Source organism: Puma concolor, chromosome E1 (assembly GCF_028749965.1).
Source record: "Puma concolor isolate L17-30 chromosome E1, mPumCon1.1.hap2, whole genome shotgun sequence".
In the NCBI taxonomy this organism is placed as follows: Eukaryota; Metazoa; Chordata; class Mammalia; order Carnivora; family Felidae; genus Puma; species Puma concolor.
In genome coordinates this window covers 3,515,385-3,539,505 of record NC_141680.1, presented here as the reverse complement: position 1 = coordinate 3,539,505, position 24,121 = coordinate 3,515,385, and the positions used below count along the sequence as shown (strand labels likewise).

The 24,121-nt window shown below is 56.1% G+C and overlaps 2 protein-coding genes across 8 annotated transcripts in view; one reads left to right on the top strand and one right to left on the bottom strand.

Moving 5' to 3' along the window:
* MYH10 (myosin heavy chain 10) overlaps positions 1-24,121 on the top strand; it is a 132,313-nt gene that overhangs the window by 87,267 nt on the left and 20,925 nt on the right. For all 4 annotated transcript variants that reach the window (XM_086685981.1, XM_086685978.1, XM_086685979.1 and 1 more), the window contains 13 exons: positions 4,389-4,582; positions 4,675-4,796; positions 6,796-6,865; positions 6,953-7,113; positions 10,442-10,550; positions 10,670-10,801; positions 11,503-11,709; positions 15,101-15,238; positions 16,031-16,154; positions 17,499-17,670; positions 18,998-19,210; positions 22,429-22,573; positions 23,879-24,085. In XM_086685981.1, the coding sequence (XP_086542107.1) occupies positions 4,389-4,582; positions 4,675-4,796; positions 6,796-6,865; positions 6,953-7,113; positions 10,442-10,550; positions 10,670-10,801; positions 11,503-11,709; positions 15,101-15,238; positions 16,031-16,154; positions 17,499-17,670; positions 18,998-19,210; positions 22,429-22,573; positions 23,879-24,085 (1,994 nt within the window). The remainder of the gene's footprint in view (positions 1-4,388; positions 4,583-4,674; positions 4,797-6,795; positions 6,866-6,952; positions 7,114-10,441; positions 10,551-10,669; positions 10,802-11,502; positions 11,710-15,100; positions 15,239-16,030; positions 16,155-17,498; positions 17,671-18,997; positions 19,211-22,428; positions 22,574-23,878; positions 24,086-24,121) is intronic.
* NDEL1 (nudE neurodevelopment protein 1 like 1) overlaps positions 8,552-24,121 on the bottom strand; it is a 100,974-nt gene continuing 85,404 nt past the window's right edge. For all 4 annotated transcript variants that reach the window (XM_086685985.1, XM_086685984.1, XM_086685983.1 and 1 more), the window contains one exon: positions 8,552-8,930. In XM_086685985.1, coding sequence (XP_086542111.1) covers positions 8,567-8,930 — 364 coding nt within the window. In that variant the 3' untranslated portion in view covers positions 8,552-8,566. The remainder of the gene's footprint in view (positions 8,931-24,121) is intronic.

The window sequence follows — 24,121 nt, the reverse complement described above, 5'->3', positions numbered from 1 at the left end:
AATGAAGTTCCCCAAGTGTCTCTTGTCCCCTTGAGATCATTTTGCTCAGTTAAAACCTGACTCTCAGTTTAAGTTTTTGAATTAAAAGACAGACAAACCGAAAAGTCCAAAGCATCAACATTTTAAAAATTCTGAACGTTTAGCTTTGGGTTACCTTTACTAATACCAAATTTGAAAACTCAGGTTCATGAAAATGATGTTGTTTGTTTTTAGTTTAAAAAGCAGCCCCCACTCAGGACTGCGTGCTTAGACACCAGCATGACATCGTGTTGAACAGCTGCCCTTACAGGTCAAAGAATTGGCGGGACCGGTGCGGCCGAATCCCCGCAAAGTATTGCTCACACTTGGCTCGCCACCTCTTTCGTTGTGGGCGTGACGCGTCCTTGCGGGTAACTGTATCACTGAGGGGGTGTTTGCTACATAGTTTATTACACAGTTGCCAGGCACCGTTTTCAGGCCATCACGGGACGGAGTGGGGGGGGAGCAGAGGAAATCGTCTGAGCTGGTGGTCACAGGGTCCAGAGACACCAGGCAGTGGCTCTGAGGGTCCTGCACGTGTGCCAGATGCTGGGGAGATGTGCCCAGGGGCGCTCTGCACCCTGGGAAGAGACCCAGAATAGAGGTAACATTGTCCCAGGATCTGGCCTAGACGATCTGAAGCCTAGAGGAGGGGTTGGCCCACCGAGTGTGGAGGCAGGATGGACACCGGGACCTAAGAAGAGGGAGTTAGGTGAAGAAGTGAGGACTTACTTTTTTTAACGTTTTATTTGTTTCTGAGAGAGAGCCAGAGTACGAGCAGGTGGGACAGAGAGAGGGGAACAGAGGATCTGAAGCGGGCCCCAGGTTCCGAGCTGACAGCACAGCGCCCGATACGAGGCTTGTGAGGCTTGAACTCACAAGATCATGACCTGAGCCCAAGTCGGACGCTTAACCGAATGAGCCACCCCGACGCCCCAGGAGTGAGGATTTTAAACGCCAAGAGGTGTTTGCCAGGATGGCTGGAAGAGGGCCGGTTTTCCGGGCAGACAGGAAAGGGCAGGGACCCGAGGGCCTCGTGTCTCTGACGAGGTGCGCCTGTTCTGTAGTTGGAGCTTCAGCGGGGGGGAGGGCCAGGGGCCCCTTCATTGAGCGCTGGAATGTTCTCCAGGCACCTCCTGCTTCTCTGAGGTCGGTCACATCTACAGGGGAGGCAGCCGAGACTCGCAGCAGTCAGGGGAGTGGACTCCGTCCGGGCCACACAGCTCGCGAGTGGCAGGAGTTTCCGACTTGGGCCTGAGTTCTGCGTCACCGGCTATACTCCTGGGCTGAGGGATCTGGACCACGGCCTACAAGCTGCAGGAGAAATGGAACAGTCTGAAGTATAGGAACAAGGAACTTGTTGAGTAGGGTCTTTCAGAAACACCCATTAACCCCCACCCTGGGACCACAGGCCAGTGGGGGTGGGGGGTGGGTGGCAGAGGGCGGCCGCAACCGGCAGGAGGTTACTGCAGAATCCAGGTGAGCCGCGGGTGCCCAAACTGAGCCATGGAGTGGGGGGACACGCGGAAGACATGTCCACATTTGGCTTGACCGGTTTTGGTGAGCGGCTGGTGTGAGGACAGTCGAGGTGACTCATGGTCTCTGGCCTCGGTGGCTGGCGGTCCCTTCTGCACGGGAGACACGGGGGGAGAGATGGGGGTAGATGGAGGGCGTGGCCAAGAACCTGCTCCACTGTGGGATTTCGATCCCTCCCACTTCCGGCTTCTTGTCGTCTTCCTGTCTGGTTCTTCCTCTCTCCCCATCTTGGCCCCAGGCCCTCGTCCTGGGCATTCGCCCTGGGGTGGCCCATCCGGTCCCGTAACCGCTGCCGTGTCCCTCTGTCTAGCGCAGACCGCCGTGGCCGGGTGTCCGCTGGCATCTCGTCTCGGGTGCCCCAGGGTTACGGGGTTCGGAGCCTGTGCCCCCACTCACAAAAACCTCTTCTCCCCATCCTCCAGGGGCACTGTCAGCCCCTTGGCTGCTCAAGCCAAAGTCCCAGGACTTGTTCTTCCGGTCTCTCTGCCATACTTTCCACATCGGCTTGATGGTTAGAGCAAGTCAGTTCTGCCACCGGAACGTCTTGAGTCTCCCTTCTCGCTCCCTCCCCTCTGTAATCGCTGGTTCAGCTGCCATCATCCCGCTCGGGACCTGGACGGGCACCGCGTCACCTCTGGTGACCCCTCCCCAGCCCCTTCTGTGTGCAGCCACCGGTGGGGGGCGCCCCAAGTCTCTCTGCCCGTGATGCTTCCTTGACGAGCTTCTTTCGCACCTGCTGCCCCTGGGCCCTCACACATGCTGTTCCCACCGCCTGGAACCGTCTGCTCTCCACTGGCTCATTCTTACCCTCCGGGCACGAAATAGAATTGCTTCTGAGAGATCTCTAACCACCCGCCTCCCTTATAGCACCTTGCTCTTTCTTTTCAATGCTTTTCTCCCTGGTGGTAACTGTAAACGTACTTCACCTTTGCTTCATCTAGTCGCTAACCTATGCGTCAAGCCTGCGACAGGCCAGACTTCTGCTAGGTATGAGGGATGCGGCGTTAACGAGAGCGTGTGGCAGGCAGAGGCACCTCCGTGACTGTGGAGTAGAGAGGAGTGGCACATGTTTGGTGACTGGTGCCGGGTAGTCAGGCAAAGCTAGCTCAAGTCGCAAGGGGGGGTCGCCCAGGACGAGAACGTGCCTTGAGAAAAGCAGGTGGAGCAGCGCGTGCCTCCGTTCGTAGACCGCCTTGTTCTGAAAGGGCTTCTGAGGTGAGCGGAGTGTGGGCCCCAGTGGCGCCGTGGCACTCGGGACGAGAAAAGAAGTCAGCGGGACCAGAGTAGCCGTAGAGGTAGGTGGAGGCCCGGAGGAGGCGGTGTGCAGAGAAGCCGGGGTGCAGAGGGCCGTCAGAGGCCGCCGTGATGGCCCCCGGCAGATGGACCGAGGTCAAGGGCGGGTAGACGCTGCTGCGGTTGGCCCGTCGTTGCCTGAGCAGCGTCGGGCAGGGGGAGGCGGGTGGGCCGGAAGCCAGCCCGCTGCCCAGGGAGCGGGTGGTCGGTGGACAGCACGACGTGAGGGGTGGCCGGCGTGAACTACTCTAGAAAGAAGCGTGGCTCTGAGGAGACAGGTGGGTGGACACGACGGGGTCAGAGGAAGTTCACGGTTCCGTGGCGCGTGCCGGGCTGGGGCTGGGCACCATTTTCCGCTGGAACAAGTGAGGAGGGACAGCTTGGAGGCACAGGAAAGAGAGGGGGCGGTGGACAGACTTTGGGGCACGGGCGGGCGTGGCTTTGACCCCAGCCTCCGAGTGTGGTGGCTCTGCTTTGAAGACATCGTAGGGCAGTGCGCACGTGGGCTGCAGGTGAATCGGGTTTTGTCCGGCCTTCACCAGCTGCGGTTGAAGGCCTGCGTGGTAGGAACCTTACCTCCCGGGTCACGGTGTCCTGGCCGTAAAAGCCGCACTGGACGCGGGGCCTCGAGTGGGGTCTTGCTCACAAAGCCCCCTCCCTGAGCACCAGGTCTGGGGAGCAACCAGCAGGAGTGGAGGGGCCATCAGGAATGAAAGGGCATTCCGGGGGGGCTCGGTGGGTGTTGTCCAGGCTCTTAAGACATTCCAGAAACACGTCTGACTTACTTAACAGTTGCTTTAAACGAGAGCACTTCACGTGCCGGAAGTTCTGGCAGCCACGCTGTGCTTGGAAGGGTCAGGTCCGCGTGGGTGCCGGGACCTGTCGGCTGCAGCCGCCAGAGCAAACCTTCTGGAAGTTTCACCATCGCTGCCCTCAGCTGAGGCTCTGCTTCTTATCCGGCTGCTTCCCGCCCAGCCTTCTCCTCCCTTTTCAAAAGCACGCTCGTGCCTGGAGGACAGAGCTGGAGCTTGCTCTCTCCTGACCCCCCGGGTTGACGTAACCCAGCCAACCACTTCAGTGATTTTGACTGAGAAGCGGGACTCTGGTCCCCGACCCTGGGCGCCACCGTCACCGATGTGCTCTGAGCCCGGGTACATCTTCATAAGCCGCTTCCCAGTAGACACGTCACAGCATCAGCTTGTGTATCAATAATGCCAGCAGCGATCTCGCATTTCCCAAGCGATGGCGGGTGTGACAGGCAAGATGTCCCACAGACCGCGCATTCCTGACGCCAGCGCAGCGGGAGGCATCTGCTGGGATGTGGTACGGGGCTGTCCGAGCACTGAGTTCCCTGCCATGGGAGTGTGTGGCTGTTAGTTCCACGGCTTGCGCGGTGTCTAAATACGCTGACTGCCTTACCTCTCTGGCATCTCCTCATCTGTCCCCACAAAGCTTGTGCTGCTGCACTATCACTGTGTCTTCTCTCGCCCCGCGAAAGAGGTCGCCGGGCTCATTTTCCTCTTCTTTTTTCTCTTCACCAGTGGACCGCATTGTGGGTCTGGATCAAGTTACTGGCATGACGGAGACCGCTTTTGGCTCTGCCTACAAAACCAAGAAGGGCATGTTCCGTACCGTGGGGCAGCTCTACAAGGAGTCCCTCACCAAGCTGATGGCGACGCTCCGAAACACCAACCCCAACTTTGTCCGCTGCATCATCCCGAACCACGAGAAGCGGGTGCGTGTTAAGCGGAAGGTGGGCCGGGGTTCAGAATCGCCCTGGGTCAGGTTGCGGAGACGGAAGGGTGAACGTCTCGTTTGCTTGATTAGGCTGGAAAACTGGATCCGCATCTGGTGCTGGACCAGCTTCGCTGCAACGGAGTCCTGGAGGGAATCCGGATCTGCCGCCAGGGCTTCCCCAACCGGATAGTTTTCCAGGAATTCAGACAGAGGTACGGCAATCCCTTTTTCCCAGGACGTATCACGGCGCATCTTGATGCGCTTTGGAACAGTGGTAGCACAAAAAACGTGTCCCGGTCTCTTGTGTAGTTCCACTTTTATTTTCATACAGGAAAGGGATAATCCATCGTTACCTTTATTGTTGCCCAAGAATGTTGAGTGCCTTCTCTGTAGCGCTGACGTGCCGGCAGGTGCCATGGGTGCTCGGAAGGCTAGTTCCTGGCCGTGCGAGAGAAATAGCTGAGGCTGGGGATTGACCTTGCACTTGTACACATAGCTCTGCCCGAGACGTACACATCATTCCTTTTTAACTGGGTGTTTAAAATATATGAGTAAGGAGCGCCTGGGTGGCTCAGTCACTTGAGCATCTGACATTAACTCAGGCCACGATCTCATGGTTCATGGGTTTAAGCCCTGCGTCGGGCTCCATGCTGACAGCTCAGAGCCTGGAGCCTGCTTCGGAGTCTGTGTCTCCCTCTCTCTCTGCCCCTCCCCTGCTCACACTCTGTCTCTCTCTCAGAAATAAACATTCAAAAAAATATATAGAATAAAAAAATAAACAAACGAGTAACGTATGTTCCTTTTAGGAAAACTTGAAAATACAAGAGAACTAAAAAGGTAAATAAAAATCACCCAGGAGTGACTCTTGAAAACATTTTGGGATATTTCTTTCCATCTTCTTTCGATGACTATATCTGCATAGGTGTGTTTATGTGTAAACGTATGTGTATTTTTTCCACCAGGTACGCACGTGTAGACTTACAGTCTTTTTATCGGTAATACAGGGTAGGGAATAGGATAGATTAGAAAAGGATTACAAGCAACAAAAGGCAGGAGATAACAGAAGTGGATGCCGTCGAAACGAATGAAAACGTGAGGAATAGTTAAATTGTGGACCTAGGTCGTTGGCTTTTTCCTTTTTCTGCTGGAAGTCAGAGTTTCGATTACGGCAGCCTTGGCTGTTCCAGAACCAACAAGTCTGCAGGTCAAAGAAGGGCGCTTTCTGCTGCCATTGCAGACGGAATCCAGCTGAGAAACTATTCTAGCCTTTATGGGTTTGGGGGAGACCTTTCTGTGGCCCCAGCTGTATGACGAACACTGGGTAGAACTTCACTTCCTGTTGATAGAAGAAAGCGCCATAACTGGCATCCAGAATACAAAGCTGATGGAGACAGCCAGGATTCGTCCTTTGGTACAAGCAATGTCTTTTTGGTAAAATTCACTTTTATTGAGGTACATAATCTGCATAAAGTGCACAGATCTTGAAGGTACAGCCCAGTGAACGTATGTCCCCCCAGACCAGTGCTGTGTTGAACGTCACCCTGGTCCTCGCTAAGCAGAGCCCTCTGGGTATTCCTCTTGCAACCTTTTCTGTTGCATAATAAATGCCTACAAGTCACCCGCAGGGAGCCAGAGTTGTCTTGTGTTTTAGGCCTGAGAACACGTTGGGGGGCAGGGGGCATGAAAAAAGACTTTTTTAAACACTATGCTTTTACTTTTCTCTGGCACAGCTGCTTCAACCTAGTGTTTGTCCTTGGAGGATTAATCTCTGTTCAGTTTGCCTCCTGTTTCAAGAAACAGAAGGTAGATGTGCAGAAAATCTCAAATTACCCCCTGGTCGTTTCTTTATTGTTACTTTGACACGATTCTTGCCTCTTAGAGAAACGGAACTCAAAGTTTCCTTTTCTTTTTTTTAGTATTTGTTTATCTTGAGAGAGAGAGAGAGAGAGAGAGAGAGAGAAAGAGTGCGAGTGGGGTGGGATGGGTGGGCAGAGAAAGAAGGAGACACAGAATCCGAAGCAGGCTCCAGGCTCTGAGCTGTCAGCACAGAGCCCGACAAGGGGGCTTGAACCCACGAACCGCAAGATCATGACCTGAGCGGAAGGCGGAAGCTCAACCGACTGAGCCACCCAGGCGCCCCGGAACTCACAGTTCGTAGGCAGACATGTCCATTGATGTTAACAGGAGATCTTTGGGCTGCTTTTCTTACAGATACGAGATCCTGACTCCAAATGCTATTCCCAAGGGTTTCATGGACGGCAAACAGGCTTGTGAGCGAATGGTAAGCTTCCCTCGACCTCTCTGGTTTGCAGACTATCGATACGGTGTGTCCCGTAACAAGCTGTGAACGGACTCTTCCCTCTTTCAGATCAGGGCTTTAGAATTGGACCCAAACTTGTACAGAATCGGACAGAGCAAGATATTTTTCAGAGCTGGCGTTTTGGCGCACTTAGAGGAAGAAAGAGATTTAAAAATTACCGACATCATCATCTTCTTCCAGGCCGTTTGCAGAGGTTACCTGGCCAGAAAGTAAGTGGATAATCGCGAATCCGACACTCGCAGAGCGTGAGCGGGTGCCGAGCGCTGTTCTGTGCTGTAGATGCAAGGGCACCTTGGCCGTGAGGAAACGGGCCAAGACAGAAAATAAAGGGCTTGGGGGTCTTGCTTCGGCGTGGGTTTCTCCGAGGCTCTGAGATCCACAGGATGGGGAAGGTGCTGGCCCTGGTCAGGGGGGCTGGGAGGACAACAGCTTTCCAGTAGGAGCAGCACAGAAGCAGTTCTAGAAGGCGTGCCTGGAGCCTGGCAAGTGAAGGAAGCAGGGTAGGAGAAGCAGGAAGGATGCTGAGGGGTGAGCTGAAGACCCTGGGTCTTGAGGGTCACCCGGCTACCACAACAGGACAGGCTGGGGCCAGAGAGCAATCGGGAGCGCCGTGGTGGGAGACCCTGGAGTGGAAGACGGCCGTCCCCGGCCCGCGGTGGTGACAGAGACAGACCGGTTGCCGGATCCGGATCCGGTTGCTTAGCACTGGAGTGGAGCCAGACGCAGTGATGGTGTTTCCTTCACCTCCTCCCGTAGGAGCCCGGGGCCCCGGAGGGGAGGGTGGGCCTGCTCCGGAGGCTTCGGTCCGCAGCCCGACGCTCCCCATCGGCCTGGCAGGAGGGCAGCTCCGGGCGACGGGCAGCGTGCCGCCCGACGCTGTCCTGAGGGATTTCAGCCCGGTGAGGAGGAGGCGGGATCTGTGAGTCTTGGCCCACACGTGACAGAGTCTCGAGTAGAAGAGGCGGCTCGGAAAGCCCGAGAATGCGTGACGTCCTCAACGATTCACACCCAGGCAACGGTGCGCAAGGACAGAAGGCTTGGTTTTTCCGTGTCCTCGCTTGCAGCGTGTCACCGGTCCCCAAACACCGCTGTCACCGTAGCTGCCACAGCACAAGACGCCTGACAGAACAGGAGCGGACACAGGCGGGTGCCTTCCTAATGGCTGCCAGAAACCTACAGCTGTCAGGAACGCGGGACGTTAACTATATAAATTGTGCAAGCACGTGCCACTTCCTCCCTGAACTCTGAACCCTGCAAAATTATCACCAAGATCCATAATCAGAAACAAAGATCTTTTTTTTTTTTATAATGTTTATTCAGTTTTTGAAAGAGACCGAGCACAAGTGGGGGAGTGGCAGAGAGAGAGAGAGGGAGAGAGGGAGAGAGACATAGAATCCGAAGCAAGTTCCAGGCTCCGAGCTGTCAGCACAGAGCCCGACGCGGGGCTGGAACCCACGAATCGTGAGATCGTGACCTGGGCTGAAGTCAGACGCTTAACCAGCTGAGCCACCCAGGCGCCCGAGATCTCCTCTTAAAGACGAACAGCTAACACGAGCGTGTGACCGCTACATAAGGCACTGTGCCTGTCATTTGCAGCTCCAAAATTAGGCCTTCGAAAGAGCCACACTAGAATTCGGAAAGAGGCAGAGCAGTGAGTACAGGTCAGACACAGAGACGTGGACAGAAGCCCGTGAGCTGGCAGCCGGAGCACCCTAGAGGGCACTGGCACCGGTGGACAAAGAGGGAGGAAACAGGGCTGTGGCACGTCGGCCTCCTGACACCGGGACACCAGATGACATACTTCAGATGCGGGTCCCGGAGCCCCCGGCAGAGAGCGCGGTGCACCCGGCAGACAGGTTCAGCTGAAGGCAGTGGCGGGTGGGGTGGGTGGGGGGAGCCAGCTGCCTCGTTCAGACAGAGTGGCCGGCGTGTTCTTGACTCATCTTCTCCCAGAGGCCACGGGGACATCAGGGCGACGGTCCTCAGTAAGGAGGTTGAGGGATTTTTACGGCAGCCTTGAAGGAGCCTGCAAGAATGGGAAGGCAGATGCTGTTATACGGTGCTAAAAACTGCATTTGAAACTGTTGTTTTTGTAGCAGAAACTATTAAAATTAAGGCTTGGCCGAACTGGCTCAGCTGGTGGGAATAAGAAGGAAGAAGATTTGGTAGGAGCGACACTCGGGGCAGGTATACAGCCACAGCCGGAGGACATTTAAGTGGCGAGTTGGCGACACGGAAGTTCCGGGGTCCTGCGAGGGAATGGGACCCGCAGGGCAGCAGAAGGGGGAAGAGGAGCCGTCCGTGCTCCTGAACCGCGACCGTCTAGTCTTGAGGCCGTCCCATGTGAATCCAGTGGATACTGGTCGTTGCTGGAGTGAACGCATAATTCTAGACTTTTCTTCCTGTCTTTTCCGTTCGCTTCAAGTGCATCTCTTGCCCCGGAGAACCCTGTAGCCGGTCTTACAAAGAGTTATGGAAAGGATGCCGGAGGAATGATCACAGATCTAGGGGCGCCCGATGGTTCTTTTGTTCACCCGGCACATATTTTGAGGGGCCCTGAGTACGTGTCTCCCTGGGTTGGATGCTGGAGCACAGGAGTAACTGGGCCGTGCTGCTCTCTGCTCCCGAGGAGCCGAGCCTGGTTGGGAAGGGGGCTGCGTTTGTGGACGGGGTGCAGCCAGCCTGGGGCTGCGACAAGGTGAAGGAGGCCACGAGGTCACCCTGGTGACCTAGTTTTCCATAGTGGGTGGTCCGTAGGGGCATGCAGCAGACAAAGCCATACAGACCTGCCTGAGGGAAAGGCTCAGAGCCTAGGAAGCCCTTCGACAGTTCAGGAGGTGATGGGGGCGGAGCCAGAGCACTGGGCCACAGGGGGCGCAGGGTAGGGCCTGGGGAGCCTGTGGGTCCCGAAAGTGTCATTGTCAGTAGAAAGATAAGTCACCTACTAGGAGGAGGGGCAGCACAGTGACCTGGGTTGGGGTTGGGGTTTGTTTAGGCCGGGGGGGGGGGGTTGGGGCTTCAGAAAGGGGGCTCCGATCCTGAAGGCGCGGGAGAAACTGAACATACTGCAAAGGATGACCAGTAAGTGGGTCTGGGATCATCGGCCACTGAAGGCAGCACAGGGTAGTGAGAAAGCCCAGACTTGGTAACGAGGAGACTGGGGCTCCAGAGGTGTCTGCGTGTCCTGGCCGATGAACGTCTGTCTGTCTGTGAACAAGAGGCATCAGCTCGACCGTCTGCGGGTCCTTCCGGCTCCGGGATGCTACAGGGCGGAGGAAGGGCGGGCAAGATGAGGCTGGAAGGGGACGATGCCGTGTCCGTGCCAGGTTGGAAGAGGAAGTAGTTAGCGATCAGGTGCACCAGCCAGGGGAGCGTGAGAAACCCGGGGAGGAGGGGGTTTCTTCGTGCCCGGGAACGTGCGGACACGGGCACACGGCGGAGGACGAGGCACGCTTGGGGCAGCGTCTGCGAAGAAAGCGGCCGGCCGCCATCAGGACGCGTTTTCTCTGCGCACTAACCGTCCTCCCGGTTGTCCAGGGCCTTCGCCAAGAAGCAGCAGCAGCTGAGCGCCCTGAAGGTCCTGCAGCGGAACTGCGCCGCCTACCTGAAGCTCCGTCACTGGCAGTGGTGGCGCGTCTTCACCAAGGTGGGCTTCGCGGTGTGGGGGGAGGGGGAGCCTGGAAGGTCACGGGGGGAGGGGAAGCCTGGACGAGGCCATGGTCCCCGCCCGGGCACAGGGTGACGTGCGATTTGATCCCGTCACAGGTGAAGCCACTCCTCCAAGTGACCCGCCAGGAGGAGGAGCTTCAGGCCAAGGACGAGGAGCTGCTGAAGGTGAAGGAGAAGCAGACGAAGGTGGAGGGCGAGCTGGAGGAGATGGAACGCAAGCACCAGCAGGTGGGCCCGGGTGCCGCTCACGGGGACCCACCTGCCGGCGGCCGCACCCGCCACAGTTCGGTTCATGTAAACCGCAGTCCGCCTCCCCTCACGCGGTTTTGCCTTGGCCCTTCTTGGACACGTAGGTGTCCCATTTGCTGCCAGGCACGTGTTCCTGACACCTGCTGCCCGTGGGACTCCCACCGTGTCCCCTGCCTGGGATGGCTCCCGAGGGCCTCGAAAGTAAAAACGAGACCACGCCGGGCCACCCGAGTCCTGCGTCAGCATCCTTCGCCGGTGGGGATGCTTCACAGACCAGGCAGGGGCTCGGGAAGCGTGTGTAGACGACCGGGCTCAGGGCCTGAGAGACTAAGGATGAAGGCCAGGGGTATCCCTTGATCCCAGACGGCCGTAGCTGGCCCCCTGAACACACTCGAATAAGATTTTCCCTCTGCCTCTGTCAGTTACCTTAATGGAAGAACAGGAGCTCCTAAAGTCGCGTGAACTTAGTGTTCAGGATGACCTGAGACGACAGAAACCAGCGGAAACGTTCTCTAGCTCACTTTGCCGTAAAGAATATTGGAAAGTTTTGCCAGCGACGTTACAGATATCTAAGCCTCCATTTCTACGGTGATGAGCACGGCCGCTGAAATCCGAGTGACCGTCTGCGGTGGGGGGAGGCGGGGGGCAGCGACCGCACTGACGCTCGGTTGTGGTTGCAGCTTCTGGAGGAGAAGAACATCCTGGCGGAGCAGCTGCAGGCGGAGACGGAGCTCTTTGCGGAAGCGGAAGAGATGAGGGCGAGGCTCGCCGCTAAGAAGCAGGAGCTGGAGGAGATCCTCCACGACCTGGAATCCAGGGTTGAAGAAGAAGAAGAAAGAAACCAAATCCTCCAGAACGAAAAGAAGAAGATGCAAGCACACATTCAGGTACGTAGGACGGTCTCCGTCCAGAACCGGGTTGGGTTTTCCGAGTGGCCCTGCCGAAGAAACAAATGGAAGCTGTGGGTTTGCGTTGTGTCCCCTGAGGGGCGACAGGAGTCCACGTTCCAGGTCCTGCCCTTCAAAGATGGCCGGCGATGGGAGCGCCCGGTGGCTCAGTCGGTTAAGCGTCCGACTCTTGGTCTCAGCTCAGGTTGTGATCTCACAGTTTGTGAGTTCGAGCCCTCCGTCGGGCTCTGCACTGACAGTATGGAGCCTGCTTGGGATTCTCTCTCTGCTCCTCCCCTGCTCGCTCGCACGTAGCGCGTTCCCTCTCTGTCTCTCTCTCTCTCTCTCTCTCTCTCTCTCTCTCTCAAAATAAATAAACTTAAAAAAATTAAGACGTCCAGCACTAAAAGCACACACATAACAGACTGTCTTCGAGCGTCTTCCAGCGTGCAGAGTGATTCAGAGTAGGAGCATCGCAGGGCCTGAACACTTTGTAGGGGACCCCGTTTGTCCTTTGTGTTGTCACTAATGATGGCACTGCTCGCTCCGTTCACTAGATAGGCCTGTGTTCGGGAGTTTGGTTCATAAGAAGGGCTCAGCTCCAACACAGGAGGCGGCCAGGAATCAGAATAAAACACTTAGCGCTTCCCAGGAGTTACCATGTTACGGAGACACAGGCTGTCCTCCCGCGTAGTGCAAATACACGGTTCAGACAGTGCTAACTCTGCCCACGGCCTAGGACACTCCCTTCTCTTTTTCTCCTTGTCTCCCACACCCAGCCTCCCGAATATGTTCTTGAGTGTCACGGTGTCTGTGTCTCAGCCACCATTGCTTCGTGGGTCCAGCACCAGACTTTTGTCCAGGTCTCTTCTTGAATTTTCTCTCCCCTGATAGCTTACCTTGGCAAAGCTCAGACAATTCAGACGATTCTCAAAACCACAGAAGATCTCACGTTATTTCCTTGGCAAAGACCGCGTGCAGTAACTCATCTGGACACTTTCCATCCTTCAAGGCACTCAGCTTCCCGGTGCCTCCTGATAGGTTAGCAGAAGATCACGAGACCTGTAAAAAGTGCGCTCTCATTCAGCAAGTCCAGTTCTGGGACTTTATTCTAAGCGTAAATCGATGCAAGCCAGCTGGTTATGTACCAGTCAGGAGTGTTAGGCCACGGCAGTTCCGTGCAGTTACAGGTAAAAAGAGGTTTATTGTCACGGGGATCCCTAGTGCATTACTAAGGAGTGTGTGCGGGAAGATAGACGTCAAAATACGTTTCTGCGACTTACGAGTTTATACGCGTGATTTTATGTGGGACCAGACAGAGACCTAGAGTTTCTGCCGACAATAGTGAGCTCTCCTTGGTGGTACTGTTACCCATAGTTGGGACTTTCTTTTTAAGAGCATGTGCTCATTTGAGAAATAACGTGTATTCGTGTGGGGGAAGGGTGCCCAGAGTCCCTCCCCCGCAGTATCCCTAGGCCTGGTTTTGTACGCTCCAGCTGTTAACACCCTCGTGTGAAATGCCTGTGTTTCTTCAGCGTGTGCAGAAAAACAGATCTGTCCTGGGGGAGCAGAGTTAGTGTTGTATTTTGCTTGTTCTGTACTTCCTATCCTCCCCTTCCCTTCTAGATTCCTTTGGGGCTTCTCGGGTTTTGGCACTGTTCTCTGAATTTATTATCTCATTTTGTGACATCTAAGTTCATTCAAACACATTCTAAAAATATTGATGGTAATAGGTTTTGTTTTCTGTTTTTTGTTTTCTTTTTTTTCCCCACTTTCCTCCATCTGAGGAAATCCTATCCAGAAGTCAGAATATCAGAGGTCCTGCGGTCCCCGCATGGCCCCTGGGAAAACTCAACCTCGTCGGTCCCTCCTCTGTTCCTTTCCGACCTGTGAGCCTCTGAGGGACTTCTGATGTGTACCTTTTTCAACCAAACAACTGGAGCTGTTTTTGGTTTGATTTTAAGATGAATTTCCTAATTACGGTATCAATAAACGCTTATTGTAGAAAACCTAGGGAACACAGCACCTCTGGTCTCCTCCCTCCCATCACCCCCATTACCGACATTTTTTCTGCTTGCCTGTATTTCTAACCAGATATACAGATATAGTTGAAATTATACTGAATGTACTGCTCTGTTCACTGCTTTTGTGAATTTAGGACCGTGCGGTACAGGGATGCACCTGACCAAAACCAGACTGTGGGAAAGAAACCGTATGACAAATGACCTGTTCTGTTTCAAAAACAAATAAATGGCAAGGAAGGGAGGCAGAGATACACGGGAGCCTAGAGAACAAGGAGTCTCTAGAGGCTTTGGAGTCACAGTGTGTGAACCTTATTTGGATTCCAGTTCAAATAAACAAATGTATTTTTTTTTAAGTTTATTTATTTTGAGAGAGAGAGGATCCCAAGCAGGGTCCATGCTGTCAGTGCAGAGTCCAGCGTGGGGCTGGAACCCACGAACTGCGAGATCGTGACCTGACCCGAGATCAAGAGTCAGACGCTTAACAGATTGAGCCACCCAGGCGCCCCAAAAATGTATTTTTAAGCAGTCTTTATCTTTTAGAGGTACAGCCTGAAGGTTTTACAGTAACACATGAGGTTTGGGATTTGCCGCAAAATAACCCAAGAGGCGAAGGGGGACCGCGGAGGTAGAGAGGAGAGGACACTGGCCGTGAGTCCGACGCTTGTCAAAGCTGGGCTGACGGGTGCGCCCTTCCGGCTCGTTCTGCCGCTGTGTTTGAAGTTTTCCACGAGAAAATGACCGTCTCTTGCATGGGTTTCATTCCCGAGTCAACCACGATAGGTTTTGTAAACAGACCGTTCGTGGATGTGTCCATACAGCCCTGGTCCGTAACGTACATGTGTACTACATATGATGAGGCAGGGCAGGACACGGAAGTGTGTCTTACCTTAGAAAACTGCACACGCCAGAATCCCACCCCACTTGGGGATGGGCTCACACGGTGAGGCAGGCTTGAGCCGAGACCACCCCTCTCTCAAATACGAATTTTAATTCCTATGTTACTCCCCTTCACAAATACACCCTCTACTCAGCAAGAGATTTTGTGGCACGTTCACCGTCCTTCGATAACTATAAATGGCCTTTTTACGTACGTCGCACCTGTGGCTATGTCCCGAAATTGCTGGTGTGAAAGGAATGCTGGTTTTCGGAGCTTGCTGTCCTCTGCCACATTGGCTTCCAGAAGGATAGACCCGGGCTGGGCTGCAGCCTGCAGTGGGTGCAAACGTCTGCTTCTCTTCCCTGTGCTTCACGTCTGTAAAAACACCCCTGCCGTTCGGCGTTTCACCTCCCTGCGCCTTGGTGGAGGGGCGCGTGGTGGCGTCCTGTGGAGAGCGGGGGGCGGCTGACTGTGTGCTCTGCTTCCCAAGGACTTGGAGGAGCAGCTGGACGAGGAGGAAGGGGCTCGCCAGAAACTCCAGCTGGAGAAGGTGACGGCAGAGGCGAAGACCAAGAAGATGGAGGAGGAGATCCTGCTTCTCGAGGACCAAAACTCCAAATTTATCAAAGTAAGAGACTGCTTCTGAGCTGGTTTTGGGGGTGCCTGGCTGGCCCAGTGGGTAGAGCCTGAGATCGTGAGTTCAAGCCCCATGTTGGGCGTGGAGCCTCCTTAAAAAGTGGATTTTTGGGGGGCGCCTGGGTGGCTCAGTCGGTTGAGCGTCTGGCTTCAGCTCAGGTCATGATCTCATGGTTAGTGGGTTCAAGCCCCATGTCGGGCTCTGTGCTGACAGCTCAGAGCCTGGAGCCTGCTTCGGATTCTGTGTCTCCCTCTTTCTCTGCACCTCCCCTGCTCGTGCTCTATCTCACTCTCTGTCTCAAAAATACATAAACATTAAAAAAATTTTTTAAAAGTGGATTTTAGAATGTGGGAAATCCGTATGTTGACAGACTCGCTGAAAGGGACTTCCTTCAAGAAATTCTCAAGAGTTCAGGTTCATTTACTTACTTTTTCTAACACTCAACTTCTATAGATTTGTAAAGGTAGAAAGTCTTTGGTTTTTTAGATCTTGGGACCAAATAGCCTCCTGATCCTTCAGATGTATAACATGCACGTTCTGTGTGCATCGGTCCCTCCTTGATGACCAGGTCCTGCCCGCGCACGCACAGCTGCACTCCATGTGGGCTGCGGGACTCGGGGGGGGGGGGGGGGCGCAGGGGGGGCCTACACGAGTGAACCTCCCACCTCTCGGGAGCGATCAGAGCCACGGGGGGACGTGGTGCCACAAGCCCGTTTCCTGAGTGACACCACACCCCACGCGTGGTTGTGCGTGCCTTCGCTGAAGCGGTGACTTTCTACTCAGGAAAAGAAACTCTTGGAGGATCGCATCGCGGAGTGCTCCTCTCAGCTGGCTGAAGAGGAAGAAAAGGCCAAAAATTTGGCCAAAATCAGAAATAAGCAAGAAGTGATGATCTCAGATTTAGAAGGTTAGTATTTGGCGTCAGAGAAACGTGGGACTGGGCTTGTGAGTGTTTAGATTTTACTTAAATCAGAACATGTGGTCACGGAAAACGGGCGTGCCGATTACTGATCAGCTTGGGTTCAATTACATGGGCATATTTTGAGTTATTATCTGCTGCCTAGTCTCCAAGTATTTATGATGGGGTAGCGCTAACCTAAACTTTGATTTTATGAAGTTAGATCCCACGGTGAAACGCCTTGCCCCCTTGATGGATGCGGCGGGGCTCTAAGTTTGAGTCGTAGAAGCCAGTGGACTTTGTGTTTAATCTGACCGCTGCGTGAGGGTGTATAGGGTTCACTTCACAAAGAGACTGATGGCTACTGCCACGGAAAGTGTTGGGGACAGAGAACCCGCTGAGGGGAATCGCATCGCACGGAGACGGCAGAAGCTGTGTTGGGAAATCCCAGGGTGTCTACAGAGCGGACCCTGGCTTTCTACACAAGAACCCGGGAAAGAGGGTGGAAGCTGGGGAGGCATCCACGCATCTGCCGTGTCAGCAGCTCGACCCTGCGTCTGTGTCAGAGCAGCGCACGGCGCTCAACGCCCGGCTGTCACGTGTCCCTACAGCACCTGCGTGGCCGTGACCGTGCTCTCCCAGCGCACTGCTTTCGCAGTAGGGAGAAAACGGGAGGGTTTTTCAAAACCTATCTCAGGTTTTGTCGTCTCGCTGTTGCTTAGCACAGACGAGAGAGGATGGCAGCGGGAGAGATTTTCATAAACCATTTTTGCCAGCGCGTGGCTCTTCCGCTCAGGGGAGCACAGAGCACACGTGCCTGCTCTGTCTCGGCCGTGTGATCAGCCCGTGATGCCCAGTCTCCACCTTCCCACACACTGGCTCTGCTGGAGGACAGTCCTGGGAAGGGAGGGAGCGCCGGCGTAGTTGAAGAATCATCGCGGGACTGTGACACCTGCCCCCACTCTGTCCTCTGCCTCCGTGCCCAGGACCTGTAGTCCTGGGTCCTGCCAGGAACTCCCAGGGAAGGGGGATGGGGCTCCGGGCACACTGCCCTCGCCTCTGCTGAGCCCCTCTGCAAACCTGGGCCCAGCGATGGCTGTGGGCTCCCTTCCCACGAAGTGACAGAATCCACCCAGTTTCTTCCTGAAAATACCATCCTCCCACCGACCGCTCTCGCCTGCAGCTTGATCTCTGTGGGTTTCTGACGACTGAGCTGTAGACACGGTGGGGTCAAGGCGGTGGCCGCTTTTCAGTGAAATGGCGTATTTTCAGCTCGGGTCGGTTTCTCTCTCGAATTCGTTCATGTGGCCTGTCACTTGTCGGTTAAAGAGCTTCTTGGCCCTTGCCTTTCAGAACGCTTAAAGAAGGAAGAAAAGACCCGTCAGGAGCTGGAAAAGGCCAAGAGAAAACTCGACGGAGAGACCACCGACCTGCAGGACCAGATCGCGGAGCTGCAGGCGCAGATCGACGAGCTCAAGGTCCAGCTGGCCAAGAAGGAGGAGGAGCTGCAGGGCGCGCTGGCCAGGTCCGCCCCCCGCACGGGGCCGTTACCGCGGGCTGTGCGCTCGGCAGAGCGTCCGGGGCTGGGCGCCAACGAAAACCCCGAGACGGGGACACGTAGTCTCCTTGCGGGTGTGGCACAGGAGGCTGAAAGAGCCGGGAGTCCACAGCTTGTGTCAGGGCAGCAAGAAGCACTCGTGAACCACCGTCGGTGTCCACGCCTAGGGATCGCTGGTCACCGAGGTCCCTGGAAACTCCCCCCAGAAGTCCTGTTACCACACCCAGCATTTGGTCTCCGTGTGTTAGAGAGTAATTCCACAGCGTGTTTTAGAAGTTGAGGGGAAACCCCTTTTCAGAAATGATCCCCTGCCAGGGGCGCCCGGGCCGCTCAGTCGGTTGAGCATCCGACTCTTGATTGCGGCTCAGGTCATGATCTCACGGTTCGTGAGTTCAAGCCCCACATCGGGCTCTGTGCTGACAGCGTGGACCCTGCTTGGGGTTCTCTGTCTCTTCCCCTCCTCTCTCACCCTCTTTCTCAGTAAATAAACATTAAGAAAAAAATGAATCCCCCCTCGCTCATGGCATGATTTCCTATTGAGTTTTAAATCATTTTAGAATGGAAATCATGCCTAGTAAGTATATTTATATCTAATATTTCTTTCTAAAGAAGAATTACTTGGTTACATGGTCATAGAACTTAAACTTTACCATTTATCACAAGCGAGTAAATCTCGTAACAGACCTCTTTTTCTGCCCTCTATCACAGTTGGTCTCATTTTGGCCAGATGTTCTGCTTTTCCTCTTGGTCCGATGTTCTGCTTTTCCTCTTAGAGGCGAGAGCTGGAATTCTGGATTCCTGTCTCTCACCCCAAGTATCCCAGCTCCTCCAGTCAGAAACTCTGCCAGCACTGAGCTAACATGCACAGCAGGTGTGAAGGCAGCAGGCCTCCCACTGACTTGCAAGAACTTCTTCGGATTTGCTGCTTCACTGTAGGCTGGACTGGACTGCCGCCCTGAGCAGTGTGCTCTTAACATTTTACTCTGGAGTGATTTTTTTTATATTCTGATCATTAAAATGAGCTTGTCTGTCCTTTTAATGGAAAACCGCAGCTCTCTGGAAAGGGGGCAGGGTTCCATTCCGGTTCTGATGCTGCCGGTTCTGGTCCTGGCTCTGGGGCCTTCAGGTCATCGACCCCCGTGCCTCCTCCCCCTGCCCAGCAGGCCCAGCCCCGGCTACGGGCAGAGGGACGTGTGACTGGGGTCCGCTCGCAGAGGGGCACGGCGGGGGTGGGTTCCCCCCGGGGCGCTGGCGGCCGCCAGCTGAGCCCTTCTCGTGCCGGGCGATTTCGCAGGGGCGACGACGAGACGCTCCACAAGAACAACGCGCTCAAGGTGGTGCGCGAGCTGCAAGCCCAGATCGCCGAGCTGCAGGAGGACTTCGAATCGGAGAAGGCTTCGCGGAACAAGGCGGAGAAGCAGAAGCGGGACTTGAGTGAAGAGCTGGAGGCCTTGAAAACGGAGCTGGAGGACACCCTGGACACCACCGCGGCTCAGCAGGAACTTCGGTGAGTGGCGCCCAGGCGGGCACCCCCTGGCGTCTGGCAGAAATGCTTCGGGCGCGGTGGCCTCCTTGGGGACACGGGGCTTTTCCTTTCGTTGTTGTTCTGAGTATTTCTTTCCCTCCGGGAAGTAATGGTCAAGGAACAGGGACCGGCAATAATGGCCAAGGAACAGGGACGAGATAGCTGTGGTTAGAAACAAACCCGTGTCTGGTGGGGGAGGGGCGGCTGGCGGGGAAGGACCAGCAGACTGAGGTGTGCGGGCTGGGATGGGATTGGGAAAAGCCACACTCCGTGACGGACGTCTCCAGGGGCAGGTGCACAGAGTTGGGCGGAGGCTTGTACCAGACCCGGAAGCCTGGAGGGGCAGGTGGGTCAGACAGGGCGGGCGGGGCTGTGGGCGTGGTCAGCAGAGAAGGGAGGTTCACGTTTACCAAATGGAAAAGAAGGCAGGGCAGAGGCACGTGCCGTGTGACCGGCAAGGCCACAGCCAAGCGCAGGCGGGAAGAGTCAGGGGCGTGTGGAAGCCTCGGTGTGCCGCCCCCAGAGGGTCGCAGAGAGCTGGAGCAGCGAGTGGGAGGCGGCCCGGTGGAGGGGCTGACTGGGGCTCCTGCCGGCACTCGGTCGTGTCTTCACGTCAGCCGCTGGGTTGTGACCTCCCAGACTGCTGCCCTGGCCTCTTCCCGCCCGTCTGTTTGCTCCTCAAGACTCCAGCTTCCCCGGGCGTGAGGGGCTGGTAGACGCGGCCGGCCGCGTGCAAACAGAGGCATGCACACATGCACCCACGTGCGCGCACACGCCCCTCTGCTTGCTTCTCCGGGGTGTCCTCGCTCTGACATGGCAGCTGAGCTAAGGCCTGGAATGAAACACGAAGGGCAGGAGGGGAGTCACCTGTGAAGATAGGTGTGGTCACGGAGGTAGGGAAGGACCCGCGTGTGTTCACCCGGCGGGGTGGGGGGGTGTCACCGGGTCTGCAGAGAAGGCCGCTCTGAGGGTGAGGTGGCTGTCAGATAGTGGGTGTCGGCGAGGGAGTGGTCGGTGATGGAGGAGCCTCGCGATGTGTCTGGGGCTTTGCCCATGAACACGTAAGACCACGGCAGGGACGACAGGTCACGTCCCCAGAGAGAGCCGAAGCCCACGTGAGCCAGGCCGGCCCAGGCCTCCTCCCCCTCTTCAGAACAGCCCTGCTGTCAGCCGGGTTAAGTCCCGGCCTTCCCAGTAGAAGGTCTGCTTTTAAAAATCTGGCAACGGGGGTGCCTGGGTGGCTCCGCCAGTTAAGCGTCCAACTTTGGCTAAAGTCATGGTTTCACGGTCCGGAGTTCAAGCCCCAAGTCAGGCTCTGTGCTGTCACAAAAGCTCAGAGCCTGGAGCCTGCTTCTGATTCTGTGTCTCCCTCTCTCTGCCCCTTCCCCGCTTGCACTGTCTCTCTCTCAAAAACCAGCGTCAAAGAAAAATTCTTTTTTAATCTGGAAACCACTGAACTAGACCTTATTGAATTGTCAATTCTCAATTCTCAGCTGGTTTTTTGACCACGATAGAAAAAAAGGCTCCGGTCCTTTTTTCCCACTCCCCTCTTGAAAATAAACAAGTCGATACATGCGCACGTTTATTAAAACCAGGGACAGGCTCAAACGTAGCGCTCGTGGGTGCCGTTTTGTGAAGACTACCGGTTGCCCGCAGCTCCGGGGTCTTGGTGCTGGCGTGAGCCGCTCTGGCCAAGGACCCCGCTGCCTCCCCACCGGCTCCTCCCCGTTCATGTTTCCCCGGGTCTGTGTGAAAGTAACCAAACTTGGCACAAACTCTCTGGAGGACTTCCCGTGAAAGACGAAAAACAGTTGGGTGGCTCAGCCTGGAGGCGGGGCCGTGCAAGACTCCTGGTTTCATGTAGGAATTCATACCCGGAGGACCGTGCCCCGCTAGCGGGAGAAATGACGTTTGCCGTGTGACGGCCGACAGCACGGATCATTCACGAGGCCAAAGTGGCCGGATGCGGTGTCCGGCCTGGCCGGGCTGACGCTTACGTCCGGCGACCTCCCCCCTCTACCAAGTCCTTCCCCTCGAGGAGACGCAGGGACAGGCCCCCACCCCCCGGGTCGAGCCCAGTGAGACCACAGAGAATCTTCTGATCCCTTCTGTCCAGCTGCCTGTGAGCACCGGTCAAGGGAGGAGAACGTGCCCCGAGTCAGCACCCGAGTCCCCGTCCTAACTGCTGATGCGCTCGAACCTCGGCACGAGTTGGCCAGAGTTCTTCAGGCCGGTCGTAAAGCCCCAGCCACTCTGACCCCTGATGTCTGCAGCTTGCGCGGGGGTGGGATTTGCCGTGCTGGTTTCGGGCTTCATCAAGCTCTACGCTTCTGGTAAAGATGGCGCTGGGACGGACGGATCTGTGAACTCTTCCTCCCGTTAGCGAGGTCACCACCCTACACCTGTTACAGCAAATGACAAAAACGCTGGAAAACCAAATAAAGATGTTTAATATTAACATGATCTTCGTTCCCTAAATGCAGGTTAGAGCAGACCTCGATTTATCTCAGGATCCTAACTACAGCTATGTCACAGGGACGGGGAGAGTCCTGCCTCCGTCGGGACGTGCCGTCCTGTGATGCGGCCTCCCCCACCCTTAGCTCTGGAGAGCCACTTGGGGACCCACCTTTTCCAGCTGCAGTGAGACGTCCGCTGGGGTTGTGGCAGGCAGCTGGCCATCTGGCCTTAACCAGCTCCTGCCCCCCACCGCCGTCTGGTGACCGTAAGGACGAGCACTGTGTCTGACCGTACGTCAGACGGAGTTGTTGAGGGGAGCTGAACTCTCTCTGGAGGGATCCCCAGGGTCACAGCGGACACACGGCTTTCCGGGACCTACCAGACCAGATAGTTATCCAAGGAACTGAGGGGATATCTTTTGTGTGACGATGGCGACACCCCAAATATAGTGAGGGCCGTTCTAGGCCAGGGCCTGTGCCCAGTACTTCCCTCGTGTGACCCTCACAGCCTCGTGAGGCCAGGGTTCGGTCGTGACCCTCGTGCTGGGGGTGCAGAAGCCGAGGTTGAGGGTTAACGTCGTGCGGGGTGGTGGAGTTGGGAAGCATCACACCGTGTCCATCGCCTCAGGGGGAAACTGATGTCCTGCGTGAAACAAAACCACAGCTTCACTGTGTGCTTGATCGTGTTCTAAGTCGGTCTGTCGGTTAATTCTGAGCCGCTTTCTCTACGATGTGTCCGTCTAGCACCAAACGTGAACAAGAGGTGGCAGAGTTGAAGAAGGCTCTGGAGGAAGAGACCAGGAACCACGAAGCCCAAATCCAGGACATGCGACAGAGACACGCCACAGCCCTGGAGGAACTCTCGGAGCAGCTGGAACAGGCCAAGAGGGTGAGAGGGGCAAGGCGCGTGGGCCCGTGTCCTGCAGGAGATCGGCCATCGGGCGCACATCCGTCCAGTTGGTGCTGAGCCCGGCCTCGGCACGGCCGTGGGGGCTGACACGGCCGGCAGCTCGCAGGGCGCTGTGTACCCGAGGGGTCACGGGCCCTTAACTTTTTGTTGTTTTTTTCAATAACCGGGGGTACCTGGCGGCCGTCTCCAATCCCGTTCCTCCCAGGGCCGCCCTCCACCAGCGCCCCCCCTCCCACTGGCCACGCTCAAAACCCTTGAGCGCTCTGTGCCTGTCCCCGTCTGCGGCCCCGCGGCCATTTCACGTGTCCCTCATGCTCTCCTCCTTCCTCCCGCCTCTGGCAGTCTGAAGCCACCACACGCGGTGTCGCCCTCCTTTCGCCGCCATCCCCGTCCCGAGTCTCACACAGGCTTCCGTCCTGACAACGCAGCAGCTCGTCCCCCCGCTGACCCCCGGGGCAGACGGCGTCCTTCCCCATTCCTCCCCGTCACCCTTCCTTCGTGCCTTCTGCTCCCGCTCCGGGGCCCCCTTCTGTCCTCCGTGGGTCCACACGTGCGCTCTCGGTATTAACGTTGACTGGACGTGCACATTTGCATGTGTCTGTCACCATGCTCAGTACACCGCGTGCGTCGCCTGTAACCGTCACCACAACCTTGTGCGGTAGACTCTCGACTGTCATTTCCGTTCAGAGGATGAGGAAACTGAGGCCGGCAGGGTCAGGAAACTAATCGAGGGTCACACAGCCAGAACGTGGAACGGCAGAGTGAAGCCGGGCACTCAGGCCCCAGAGCCCCCACACGACCCCCAGCTGCACCACCTCAAAAGCCCATCCCCAGGTCCAGGCCCCCCACGAGGCGATCCCTGCAGCCGTGCGACCTGTTGTGGTCACCCCTGCGCTGACACCCCTGTGTTAGTCTTACCCCAGCAACAGGGGTCTCAGCTCCTCACTAAGAATAATTCTCTCAACGGAACACATTTTCTAGAAAGGATAACCCGAGTGGATGATTACATGATAGGATGTACCCCGAGTCGCCCTCACGCTGACCAGGATGAATTCCGTGGTGTACTGAGCCCCCACACGTCTGGCGCTCGTACCCTGGGCAGGGAGTACAGGGCGTTTCCTCCATAGAGATCTCCGTGCTCAGGGGAGAGCGGAGGTTTTCATTCGCTCACTCCGATGCTGAGTGCAGCCCGGGTATCGGGCACCATCCCGCTGATACAAAAAGCAGCGCCTTGTATGGAGTGTTCTAAAAATACTGGCAAATTTCTCTTCCCTCCCCTCCTAGTTCAAGGCAAATCTGGAGAAGAACAAGCAGGGCCTGGAGACTGACAACAAAGAGCTGGCGTGTGAGGTCAAGGTGCTGCAGCAGGTCAAGGCCGAGTCTGAGCACAAGAGGAAGAAACTGGACGCGCAGGTGCAGGAGCTCCACGCCAAGGTCTCGGAAGGAGACAGACTCCGGGTGGAGCTGGCCGAGAAAGCAAACAAGTTACAGGTGAGCCCGGAAAACCCAACTCGGGACGCACCCGCG